Here is a 13,783-nt window from a genome sequence, read left to right as displayed (position 1 = left end):
ACAAAACAACGTGTACCAACGACGAGAAGTCATCGTCGAATTGAACTGGATCATCAATAGCGTCCTGACCAACCCCTATCTCGTCATGGATCAGGATTGTAATATCCTCGAACTCAAAAACAATGGGATTCTACTGGGAATTTTTATACCGTTTCATAAAAAGGGAATGTACGCATCACCATTACCAGATCAAACGGGTTCTATGCTAGTCCCTCACTTGGAAGACACAGCGAAATGGCTCTTTTTAAAACGATATAGTGAAGTCCCAGACTTGTGGATCACTGTGATACCAGGTTCTACCCTTATTATCGACGTCGTTCTTGGAAATGCCTCTGGACAACTGGTGGGACTTCTGTCTGGGATAACCATACGCTGGAACGACGCTGTCGCTGTCGTATTTATGTACAACTAGGAACAGCTTCCACCGCAAGCCTCGAGGGAGTCGAGGTTTTTATTGGAGATGACATTTTACTCTACCATGCTTTTGCATTCGATCACGTGTACCTCATCAGCTTAAAGTACATTCATCAAATATTGACGGCGGAACAATTAAAGCTTATTTCCTAACTTATAATATACTCGAGATGGGATTGTATCCGCCATGGACGCGGTGCTCAAACGCTCGAAACCGTGGATGGATTTCGTTTGCGACAGATCAGCAAAATTAAACACCAACTGGAATGAGAACGCGACATGCGAATCGGATTGCACAAAAAATACCATCGAGCCGTCAATGCCATCGACGGTGTGGACACATCTCTCGTGGCAGTTAGCATGGGATTAGGCGTAGCAGGCGTTGGCTTATTATCCACCATCATGGCCACACCCGTTGTCCTCGGGTTAGAAATAACTGCCAGGGTATCGGGGCTGGCTGGGGTATCGGGGCTGGCGGGAGTAGCCCTTAAATTCATTTCATGTCGTCTGCAAGACTCGAAAAACCGCTGACATCGGCGAAGACAAGGAAAAAACCCTCATAGAACAGGGTCGACAACAAATCATTCAAACCTTCCTTACCAAGAGCAAAGATCTCATCAAAGATTCACCTTAAACTGTTTTGTTGATGTAAACATAACCTAGTAAAAAATAGTAAACCCTCATCGTACTACTACTTTTCAAGAAACCCACATTAGGTCAACCCGACCGAAGGCAGTCAGGCGAGAGCAGCTAGGCAACAGCTACTGTTTAGATCAATGCACATCAAGCAAACTGGGTTTTGTAGATTTTAGCAATGTAACTCGTACGCTTTCCAAGCTTATGTACCGGTATAACCCGATTTTAAAAATAATTGATTGTGGCTTCTAAAAATGTTTTTCAGCATCTGGTTTCAAACATCCTTTTCGCTACAACCAGCCAGCAACCCTAATACGGCTGTGTGCCTTGCTTTGTATTCAATACCCGTGTGACAGGCCACAGCCAGAGAAATACTCTGACGTCAGGTCTAGGCGGCGTTGCTAAGCTCGGCCGCCATCTTGGTTGAGCTTAGCAACAACGGATCTGCCTGGCCGCCGTTACTAGGCTGGACCACCATCTTTGTTTACTTTAGCAACGACGGATCTGCCAGGGCCGCCGTTACTAGGCTGGACCACCATCTTGTTTAACTTAGCAATGACGGATCTGCCAGGGCCGCCGTTACTAGGCTGGACCACCATCTTGTTTAACTTAGCAACAACGGTGCTTGTTTCACTTGCAAAAGTTTCCACCGATACCCCGTCTCGAACTACGGTCTACCTTCACACCACCGGGACTCCCAATCAGTCAATATTCGGAACTTTGGGTTTAGGCTGGCGGCACATCGAAGGATGCCTCTCGATAGACCATCGCCGTTTTTAAGGGGGGCTGGGGAACATGTTTCATAAAAATAAGCCTCTAAGCCGCATGTTCGGCAAAAACCCCACCCTAGTACTACTTCAGTATCACTGTGACATCATAGAACATCACATCCACAATCATGTCTCTTACATCTACAATGTTCCTGAACATTATCATTATTACAACTTCAATGTTAAAGCTGAAATATGTAGATATTAAGGTGAGGCTTACATGATGTGTTTAGCCAACAACAGTGTCATTTTGAAGTGTATGTTTTCTAGGATGATGATCAAGGACTGTGTTGTGCGACGAGAGGAGGAAAAAACGGAGGAAAAACAGGATGAGAAGGAGGAGGAGCTGGTTGATCCACTTCCAGGCAAACTGAAGACATGTGTGGTCAGTAAATCATCATCAAATCTCATCATCTTGTCTACTTTGTGTCTTCATGCTTTGTGTCCTCCGGGAATATTTCTGAAAAGCATCACTCACTCACTCATTCACTCTCACTCACTAGTATCTCATGCTTGTTGTAAGTGGCGACTAACTGGGTTGGGTAGTTAGGCTTGCTGACTTGGTTCACACGTCATCATATCCGAATTGCGCAGATGGATGTTCATGCTGTCGATTGGTCCAGAGTCGATTATTTACAGACCGCCGCCATATAGCTGGCATATTGCTGAGTGCGGTGTTAAACAACAACCAAACCTCACTCACTCACCCACCCCAGCAAACCCCACCCACCCACTCACTCACTCACACTCTTTATTACATCAGATATGACCCGCTTATAAGATCACCCACCCACCAGCACACTCACCAGCTCACTCACTCACTCACTCAAATAAATTTAAGTACAGTTCCTCATGCATTGATATCTGCATTGTGAATCAATTTGAATGTTTTAAAGAAGTTGTGATACTTGTGGGAACAACATGCATGATGTGGTGTGATGTTGTATTTTGTACAGAGTGAGAGACTACAGTCGGATCTGCTGGTGTCCGTGTTCATCACTATCTTCGTGTTTGCTGTCCACGTCAGTACCGCCTTCACCAGTCCTGTGTTGCAGGTGAGACTTCTACCATATACAATTATAGACTGGTGATGAGGTTAATACCTGTTTTTTTTCGTCCTTGGTCAATATTGCTTTTCGCAATAAAAACAGGTATTGACCGAATTCACCAGTCCATAAATGTTTTATTATGTAATTACCGAACAAAAGCTTCTAAAAACCGAAACATGTCCATTTAGTCAAGAAAAATCATTCTATTTTCGCTACAAACCAATAATGTTATGTCAACCATACTGTGCCTTGTAAACAATAGAATGACGTCATAGCTTGACGTCAAAATCTATTTTTTAGTAACTCAAGTCAATATGACTTTTGGTCGGACCTGGGTTGAAGTCAATATGCGTTTCTGTTGACGGTCAGGTGACCGCCTCTAGACCAATCAGGTAGCCAGAAAAATATGCTTACATAATAATATGTATTACCAAGTAGGGTAGAATCATTGTGTGTACTAACTTTCTCAAAATCCAGATGTGCATTTTGGTGATTCTCATAGCCTGATTGGTCAGTTTAAACCACAGGATGTCAAATGCCTCATAATTGATTTTAAAAAAAGAACATTAAAATCATCCACAATTGATGTCACAAATTAATCACTCAACTTGTTTTAAAGTTTAAGACTTCAGTCCTATATGGCCCACGCTGACCTCTATGCTCTGCTTGCAGCCCCTCCTGAGTGACATCCTGTATTACCTGGCAGCCAGCCTGGGGCTGGTCATCCATTACATCATCCCCCAGCTGAGGAAGGAGATGCCCTGGCTGTGCTGCTCCCACCCTGCCTTCCAGAGCAGGGAGAGGAACTACTTTGAAGTCAAAGGTGACATGCAAAGCTTGTCTGTCTCAAGACTTACTGTACACCTTTGGGGATTGGGATAGGGGTTATGGGTTGGGGATGGGGGTGGGGGTGGTGGGCTGTTAAATTGTTATCCCCCCGGCATATAATGTGGGTATAGTCAGCACCTCGTCCATCCGTAATCATTTCATTTCGGAGCATAACTTAAAAAATCATTCAAGACTTTTCAATAAAAATTAGTAGATATATGAGACAGATCCCAAAGTAGTGCGTTTTGCTATTTGAAGATTTTTGGCATTTTTATTTTTCTCGGTTTCCATGTAAACAATTTGGAATTAGTCTCAAAAGGGAGGGGTGCACTTCATTTCTAGAGCACAACTCAAAACCGTTCAATATATTTTAACAAGACTTGGCAGATATATCAAACAGATCTTGAAGTGGTGCTCTTTGCTATTTGTGGATTTTTGGCATTTATAGTTTTCATGATTTCCATTGAAATGATTTGGACTTAGTCTAAAAAGATCAAGTTGGACTTTATGTAACAGTCAGATGATTTGTTCTTTCACATGTTGGGGGCCAGGGGAGTTTGTCAGCTTCTGACGCAGACTCATGTATGTCTTTATTCAGTTTTTTAAAGTTTATGATTTTGATGCAGAGTAATGAGATACACACCAGATCTGTCAATATTCAGTGTTCAAAGTGTAGCATGAAAATCAAGGGTCCTTGTCATAAACCGTCATGTAAATGATCATCAGCAACCCATACCAGGCACAAGAGGTGACTGTCTGGGTCAGGTATGTTAACTGCTCAGTTGGATGCTCATAATGTCAGGCTCCAGATTGTCCTTTTATACACTGCAGTGATATGCTTATGATGATTTTAACGATCACTGCTTGGGGGTAGCCTATAATGAACTGACAGATAACTTTTCGGGTCCCAGTGTGAAGCCCATCCGGTGTTCCCATATGTTGCTGGAATATATAATAGTTTAAATGCATATAATGAGCCACGAATATTTAGTCTATTCAGTGGTCTCTTTGAGTTTATTGGAAGGATAATTTACTTGAGCTTGGAATATTGCTGAGTGGGGCGTTAAACGACAAATTAAGATTTTAGATTGTCACCACAGGAGCATGCCTCAATAGGTAAAGGACCTCCTTTATTTCAAATACTTCAATAGCAAATTCATGCAATTACTTTAAACACTACAGATACAAGGTTAATTGTATCTGAAGAATGCTTGTCACTTAAGGCAGAAGGTTTGGTTTCAGAGTTGTTTAGTAACGCAATAACATCTTCGTGGAGATGAGGGAATGTTACTAATGTATTTCTCCTTTATTACTACAGAACCAGCCAAGGTGATGTGGTTTGAGAAGATGTACGTGTGGTTGAGATTCTTCGAGCGCAATGCCATGTATCCTGTTGTTTGTCTCTGTGCCTTAACTACCTCAGCTCCATACATCGTGTGCAAGTTCAAAAACTTGTAAGTCCATTTTGTCGTTCTCTCTGTACCCCGAGAATTCTCTCTGAAACCTCATTATGTATCAAGTGGAGTGATTTAGTTATGTAGCTGACTGTATGTCTTAATCAAAGGCATGGATTGGTTTGTCAAGGCTGTACTAGGCCACCCAAATAATGTTGACAGTGTCCTAGAACAGTATTCACTCACTAGCTCCCTGTATGATGGAGCAGACCATCGATTTTACACTGAATGAATATATGGTTTGAAACAGTATGGGGAGAAAAACTGTGTCAGCACACAAAATGGGGCTGGAGTGTAAAGCAGACAAGCATTATATAAGGTAGTATTGAGACACAAACATGTTTTTAGTACAAATTTAGGGATCATGTATGCTTTGATAATGTGCTTCATACAGCATGGCGTTATAGACAGGGTGTGTAAATTAGCATTGATTTTTAAGGTTAGTACAAGGGGTTTGTCTTATACCTTTGGTCGCTTTGTATCCAGTAATATATGGAAGTCATTGACAGACCCATAGAACAAAAATATGCTGCTTGTTCATAGGTTTTGAGGAGTTCATTTGCTAGTATGATTCTTAGGACAACATACAAATTGATGACTAAAAATGGAAATCCATGGTTGTTTGTTGACGTTCCAAGTTTGATGTGAATTTGTTTCATTTGTGTCAGTATTGGTCCCCTGATTGTGGTGGTGTGTGCGTTGAAGATGCTGAGGTTTGCGTTCTCCGACACCCCCAGGCAGTACATGATCCTCACCTTCACCGTCTTCTTCTTCAAGTATGACTTCAGGTGGTCATCCGAGAAAATCCTCATCGACTATTTCTTCATTTCCATCTTATTTTGCAAGGTGAGACTTTCTTGATGCAGTTTGAAAGGAAATACCCAGTGATATGTGTTTGGGAATTTTATAACCATTTTGAATTCTCAAATTATGACATTGTTGTCATAATCGACTATTTAAATGAGGAGTAAGTGGGTTCTATGTGCGATCTGGCAGATGAAGTGTCTTTGTACCTGAAAAAGTTAATGTTTCCATGTGCTACAGCATAGTAAACAGTTTGTTTGCTTGCCACAAACTTATTTTCAGGCTTCTGTGATATGACTTTGTTATGTGTGACTGCCGATTTACTTTTTGTACATATAATGTTTTCTATGGGAGGTCAGTATATGATATGATATACTCTCATCATTAATTTAGACTCTGGAACAACTGACACAAGCCAATGTTTGTGCTCTGACTTAAGTAAGGCTATGTTTAACAGAGGTAATCGTGACACTACAACACTCTCTCCAGTACTTACATATGTCAGAGTATTTGAACACATTACAATGATTAATCACCTTGTGATGTGACATTTTTTTCAGTTCTGTGATCTGTGGTTGAAGATGAAGTTTATCATTACATACATCGCACCATGGCAGATAACTTGGGGGTCTGCCTTTCATGCCTTTGCACAACCTTTCAGTGTGCCTCGTATCCTTCCTAATGGTGTCACTGTGTCAGATATTATCATGGACACTGCTTGTGTGAGATGTGTGAAAGGATTGTAAAGTCTTGTAGTTTAATTTAAGATTAAGTAGTCAACTAGCTCTGTGGAGTTACAATTGCTTGTCTTGAGAGGCTACATTTTAGACTGGGTTACCATTGGATTCTTGCTCATGATATCAATCACTACATTTTCTTGTCCAGATTCTGATTAATTAATGGTCATATTCTGTAGCTGGAATATTGCTGAATATGATGTTAAACAGCAGTATTCACAAACATGTTGAAGTTAGCTTTGAGTGAATAGATAAAATGATTGATTTCAAACATAAATACATGTTTTTGCTTTTCTCTGAAATTGGGCAAGACAAGTTTCAAACTAAGATCAAAGTAAAGTTTATGATGAAAGAATTGAACCCTTTTGTCATGTTTGTTATAAAATAGATGAGAACTTGTCTTTACAATACTATTACATCAGTGTATATTTATGCTCCTTGACTGCAGTCAGATTCTGCAATGTTGTTTCTTCAGGCAGCTATTTCAGCTTTTCTTTCCACCCCTCTAAACCCATTCCTGGGCAGTGCTATTTTCATCACATCGTACATCCGACCAGTCAAGTTCTGGGAGAGAGACTACAAGTGAGTAAGGATAGTTTTGTACAACACAGGCATCTGTCTGAATTATCAGTTCAACTGCTGTAAAAATAACCGAATTTTCAACTCTGTTGTATATATAACAGAAATCTCAGCTCAACTGTGGTATAGAGAACTGAAATATTACCTTTGCTGTTGTATCTATAACAGATATATCAGCAGAACTGTGGTATATATAACAGAAATATCCGCTCAACTGTGGTATAGACAACTGAAATATTACCCTTGCTGTTGTATCTATAACAGATATATCAGCAGAACTGTGGTATGAAGAACAAAATTATCAACTGAAAGTTGTTTGTGTATAATGGAATTCTGCTCAAATGTAATATGTAACACAATTAACAACTCAGCTGTACCAGATGTGACTTGATTATTGATAATGGCTGTACTAACGCTTATTGCTGCATTATACCACCAATAAACAAACATGGTGTTCATCCCCTTGGCTTGGATCAATGATCTAGTCAGTGTACCACCAGAGCCTGAATACATGCTCATACTATCAACCGCTAGTTTAAATGCTTCAACAGCAGTTACACTTTGCTAATAGCTTCTCGATACAAGTTTGATCAAATTGCTCCCTGACTCAAGGTAATGACTATGCCATGTATGCACAGTGTTGAACATGAGGCCTATGTTTTCAGTACCAAGCGGGTGGATCACAGCAATACACGCCTTGCCTCACAGATAGAGAGAAATCCAGGTTTGTTTTCTTATCATGTAACTCCTTTACAGAATCCAATCATGTAAGAAATAAAACATTAAAGTCTTTGTAATACTGTGATATTCAACTCATACCATAAACTTGTGGTCATCAAACAATTGATGTCGATCATCAAACGATTTTCTGTGTCTCCGGATGCAATACAGGTTTCAACGATGTGTTTAAAATCTGACTGACTGACTGAGTTTGGTTTTACTCCGCTTTTAGCAATATTCCAGCAATATCACGGCGGGGGACACCAGAAATGGGCTTCACACATTGTACCCATGTGGGGATTTGACCCGGGTTTTCGGCGTGACGAGCCAACGCTTTAACCACTAGGCTACCCCACCGCCCAGTTTAAAATCTGACACCTGTGTCAATGTGGGCTTTCCTCATTAAGCTGCAGCTCCTCTCCAACATTAAGTTCTAACACCATGATATAACTGAAATACTTTTCAAAGCTGCATCAAACCCAGCTCTCACTCACTCACTCACTCACTCACTCACTCACTCACTCACTCACTCACTCACTCACTCACTCACTCACTCACTCACTCACTCACTCACTCACTCACTCACTCACTCACTCACTCATTATGAAAGAACTAACTGTTCCCCCTTGTCACAGGTGCTGATGACAACAACCTCAACTCCATCTTCTATGAGCACCTGACTCGGTCACTACAGCACAGCCTGTGTGGGGATTTGATGCTGGGACGCTGGGGCAACTACACCCAGGGAGACTGCTTCATCATGGCCTCCGACTACCTCAACGCTCTTGTACATATCATAGAAACAGGCAACGGGCTTGTCACATTCCAGTTGAGGGGATTGGAGTTCAGAGGTAGGGCCACTGCAATACCAGTATCTAACTCCTAACAATATTGTACTGTGGAAATGCAACAGTCTGTGAATTGTGAGTCAAGAAATGCATTTTGGATAAAGTATAAATATTGTATTCAATTTGTGATTTTGATTTAAAAGTGAAAATTGTATATACACTCTAGTTAAATAATATATTCACACTTGCTTATAATCTCTTTCTGTCTTTAGAAAATGAATATGTAAGATGCTAGAGTAGAGTACTACTATGCAGTTCGTTAGTGTGGATATTGTCTGTATCGCAGGTACCTACTGTCAACAGAGAGAGGTGGAAGCTATCACTGAGGGAGTAGAGGAGAATGAAGGTAGGTACTCCAGCCTGAGTCAACCTTGAAGATCTGGGTTAGAATTGATCTTTGGCAACCCATGCTTGTCGTAAGAGGTGTCTAATGGGATCGGGCTGTCAGGCTCCCTGACTTGGTTGACACATGTCATTGTATCCCATGACGTAGATTGATGCTCATGATATCGATCACTTGATCATATGTTACAGACTGCTGTCATATAGTTGCTGAGTGCAGTATTAAAAAGGTGCCCATTATGACCCTGTTTCACACCAAGATGTGAATGTTACAGGAGCTACTTATCAAGCTTTCTAAATAAGGCAACACAATATGCTGTACATGCCTCAGACTTGCCAGAAACATGGTATCATTGGTTCAAAAGCCAGATGCGCCCTGGGTGCCATTCTACTAACTGATCTTAGCCCTACAGCAAACGTAAACACTTATAATCCCAATCTTAGTGTGACGTTACGATCGGCATAGCGTTCCACTAACCCAGCTTACCCAAGTCAATCGTAGAGTTAAGATCCAAAGTCTAAGTTACTCATGACCAACTTAGGATTGCTAAAATCAATCATAGAGAAACCAAAATGGCGGCTTTCATTATTCTATGTGAAGAAGAAGAGTGAGCATTACGCTGTGAGCATGTTTTACGAGACCACTCACAGATTCTAGATATATTATCAGATGATGTATTAGTGACGAGGTACAGGATGCCCCGTCACGCCTTGTTTATGCTGATCGACAAGGTTCAGCCACAGATTATGCCAGATACCAAGCATTCCCATGCACTAGCCCTTGAAACCAGAATTGATATTTCCTCAGGAGAAAAATTGCTCTTTCTCTCTCAAGGTTTCTTGCTAAGACTGATCTTAAATAAGATTGGTTAGTGGAACGGCACCTGATTATGTTACTAGTTTCTGTCCTAAGAGTCTCACCCAAAGTGATGCATATCTAAAACCTGCATCACTTCTGGCATTAATCTCACATTATGCAAATATGTAATGATATAACTTTAGTACTGTTCAAAGCAGTGTAATCCCAACTCATTTACTTTCACCTTTTATCCCCTTTTATGGGGTATTAAAATGGACTTCGCACATTTGTCTTTTCCGAGCAGAACTCTAAAACCGCTCTGAATAAAATATTTTTGGCATTTCCATGGCAACAAGTTCGACTTAGACTGAAATTAGTGGTAGTGCTATTTTCCAGAGCAGAACTCTAAAACCGCTCACTATTTCTTCACCAAACTTGGCACATAGATAGATCTGGTTGTGTACTGGTACCTTTTGGTAGTTTTGGAATTCTGAATAATGAATAAAATATTTTTGGCTTTTCCGTGGCAACAAGTTTGACTTAGCCTGAAATTGGTGGTAGTGCTCTTTTCCGGATCTGAACTCTAAAATCATTCACTATATCTTCACCAAACTTGACACATAGATTGGTCTGGTGGTGTACTGGTTCCTTTTTTTGGTAGTTTTGGAATTCTGAATAAAATATCTTTTACGCTTTCCGTGGCAACAAGTTTGACTTAGCCTGAAATTGGTGGTAGTGCTCTTTCCGAGCAGAACTCTAAAACCGCTCAATGTTTCTTCACCAAACTTGGCACATACATAGATCTGGTGGTGTACTGGTGCCTTTGGTAGTTTTGGATTTCTGAATAAAATACTTTTGGCATTTCCATGGCAACAAGTTTGACATAGACTGAAATTGATGATAGTGCTCCTTTCTGGAGCAGAACTCTAAAACCTTTCAATACTCTCCTTCCACTTTTCTATATACACACCTAAATATTTGACATAATCATAACTCGTAGACATGATCATGAAGAGTATTTTGCCATTGTGGGGATATTGATGACTTTGTCTTCTTGTTAACTTTGATGGTAACAATCTGTTGTATGTGATGACCTCTGTTAATGTCTCCATGTTAGTTGATACTTTCTTGTGGGGGAGTAAGCTAAATCTAAGAATGAAAGGTCAAGGTCACTGTGGTCATCTTATCTTTTTCAGGATTCTGTTGTTTTGAGCCAGGCCACTTACCACATTTCTTGTCTCTGAACGCGGCTTTCAACCAGCGGTGGTTGGCATGGGAGGTTGTGGTGACAAAGTATGTACTTGAGGGCTACAGCATCTCCGACAACAGCGCCGCTACCATGCTGACAGTCTTTGATCTCAGGAGAGTGCTTATCACATATTACATCAAGGTAAATTATCATTTAAATTTGCCTACTTTCACATTGCCTAGCGAATCCGCCTCGCGGGTGTAGTGGTGGTTAGAGCGTCCACCGAGAGCGGAAGGTCGCTGGTTCAATCTCCGACCGCGCCATACCAAAAGACATGGTACTTGTTGGTCCCTGCCTGGCACTCAGCATTAATGGGTACAACAAGGACTGGTCGGCTCAGAGTCAGTATAATGTGTCTGAGTGGGGTATTCATGCTTCACTGCGGCATGGTATCTCAGTGGGTTAGCACTATAAAACCAGCTTAAATCTGGGCTAGTACAAGCAGCCGCACATACACATACACACGCATGCATGTCGTCATATGAGCTTTAAATATTCTCAAGCATGACGTAAAACCCAATTTCACCTCACCTCACATTGCCTAGCACCTGAATGAATAGGAGATTGGTGGTTCTTAAGTTTCCCATGGGTTGTTGCTCATGCTGTCAACCACTGGTTTGCCTGGTAAAGACTCACATGTCTGATGTGGCTGTACAATTATCGACTGTAGTGTGAAATAACACTGACATTTTCTTATTCACGAGTTATATGACTGAAAGAAACATCTCGATGAAACTCACTCACTTTGAACTTGTAAATAGATTGTTGCATTTAATCTTTCAGTTGTCATACCTTTGTATTCTCTCATTGTCATCTTACCCTGTTGGGATCCAGGTGCTCAACTGGTCAAATGTTTGTCTTATGTGCCAATCCAAGACAGCTGCAAACTAGTGGTGTTCCGATTAATTGAAATAATCGAAGATTGGTCGCAGTGACCAAACGACCAAGCAATCGATCACATTTTCTCATAATCAACATAAACAATTTTGGAACCGCTGTTTAGTCTTTGAAATACTTGACAATGGAACATATCTTAGAAGTTGTCAGGGCCTGGAAACATGTTTATTTCTTAGAAAACTCACTTCACTAACTGAAAAGTCATGACTGAATATTTCTCTAAGACTCCAGGAAGTTTATGTTCATGATATATTAGTCATCACTTTAAAGTAACAAGTTGCATCATGTTATACTTTTCTGCAGTAACAACCTGGATAGGAAAAATCTGAAAAATGACGCTTAACCAATTTTTTTTCAATGATTGTTCTGGTAATGAAGCAATCATCAATTGTGAGATTTGAACCAATTCCCAACTCTACTGTAAACTGATATTTTGAATGACCTCGTTGTTTTAGCTTGTTTGTGTTTAGTTCTGTGATGGTGTTGACCTTTAGCCATGATGTTACTGCTTTTTACATGACTCAGTCCTGAACATTTGTGTGCCTAGAAACAGATTGACTATATTGTTTACACACAGTTCATGGCAAATGTATAGGCCTTACTGTGTTATGTGTTTGCAGAGTATAATATATTACACTGTGCGGTCGCCGAGGCTGGAGCAGTGGCTGACAGACGACGCCATCAGGGAGGCATTACAGACCACCACCGATGACGATTACACCGACCTTGACCCCACCTTCAACATGCATGTAGATGATGACTACGACACCAAACTGTCGGGCATTTCCAGACGCTCGTTCTGCGCAGTGTACCTTCAATGGATACAGCACTGTGCGTCACGGAGAGAGAATGTAAGTGTAGACACATGGATGCTTAAATAGCAGTTAACAGTTTGTTTGCCAGAATAATGTCTTTTTTTACTTCAATCCCTGCCAACATTCTTGATGAAAAAACACATCGATGAGGGACAGATTGTGCACTTTAATTAATGAAAGAATTTCTGTTGATGATGATACAGCAGTGTTTAAATGCTGTGAACTATGAAACTTTATGAAAAACATTTGATTGACAAATTATGCATTGTAACTGAAACAGTGTAAAAATCTGTTACTGTAGCTCCTCCATGAATCTCAGTGGTAGAATGTTTCTTCAGCAACCCATAAGCGGCAACCAAGAGGTTTGAGCAGCAGTCTAGCTGACTTGGTGGAAGCATGTCATCTTATGCCAATCAATGCTCATGACGTCAATCCTTGGATTATCTGTTCCAGACTTGATTATTTACAGATTGCCTTCAAAGAGTTTGAATATAAAACATAAAACATAAGTCATAAAACAAGACAGACATGTAACTGCAATGGTCACCATAGGACATGTGTTGATATAGTAGAGTCTGGTTGATGCAGTTTGTTCAACATATGGGAGGGAAAGTCAAGATATTGGCATCACAACTCCCTTAAAAGGACCGTCCCTAATTTATGGCTAGGGGTGGGGTGGGGTGGGGTGTGTGATGATGATAATTTTAAGGAGGGGTCACCCATTTTGTTCTTGGGGGTGTCAGCAATTTTGTAAACATGTACTGGGGGTCAGCAATTTTGTACATAAATATATATTTAATATTATGCTTAGAAACTATGGGAAGGGGAGGGGGTTCATTGAT

General features: G+C 40.7%; 1 protein-coding gene across 1 annotated transcript in view; it reads left to right on the top strand.

Annotated features, from left to right (window-relative positions):
• The window catches only part of LOC124255356 (pecanex-like protein 1), a 63,732-nt gene that overhangs the window by 37,997 nt on the left and 11,952 nt on the right, over positions 1–13,783 (top strand). The window contains 12 exon segments of the mRNA XM_046689253.1: positions 2,091–2,205; positions 2,777–2,875; positions 3,542–3,692; positions 5,016–5,151; positions 5,820–5,997; positions 6,516–6,624; positions 7,145–7,274; positions 7,937–7,995; positions 8,627–8,842; positions 9,126–9,185; positions 11,177–11,370; positions 12,747–12,977. Coding sequence (XP_046545209.1) covers positions 2,091–2,205; positions 2,777–2,875; positions 3,542–3,692; positions 5,016–5,151; positions 5,820–5,997; positions 6,516–6,624; positions 7,145–7,274; positions 7,937–7,995; positions 8,627–8,842; positions 9,126–9,185; positions 11,177–11,370; positions 12,747–12,977 — 1,678 coding nt within the window.

Source organism: Haliotis rubra, unplaced genomic scaffold, assembly GCF_003918875.1.
Source record: "Haliotis rubra isolate DU_JTF1 unplaced genomic scaffold, ASM391887v1 Scf6, whole genome shotgun sequence".
NCBI classification, from domain to species: Eukaryota; Metazoa; Mollusca; class Gastropoda; order Lepetellida; family Haliotidae; genus Haliotis; species Haliotis rubra.
This window is presented reverse-complemented; position numbering and strand designations above follow the sequence as displayed.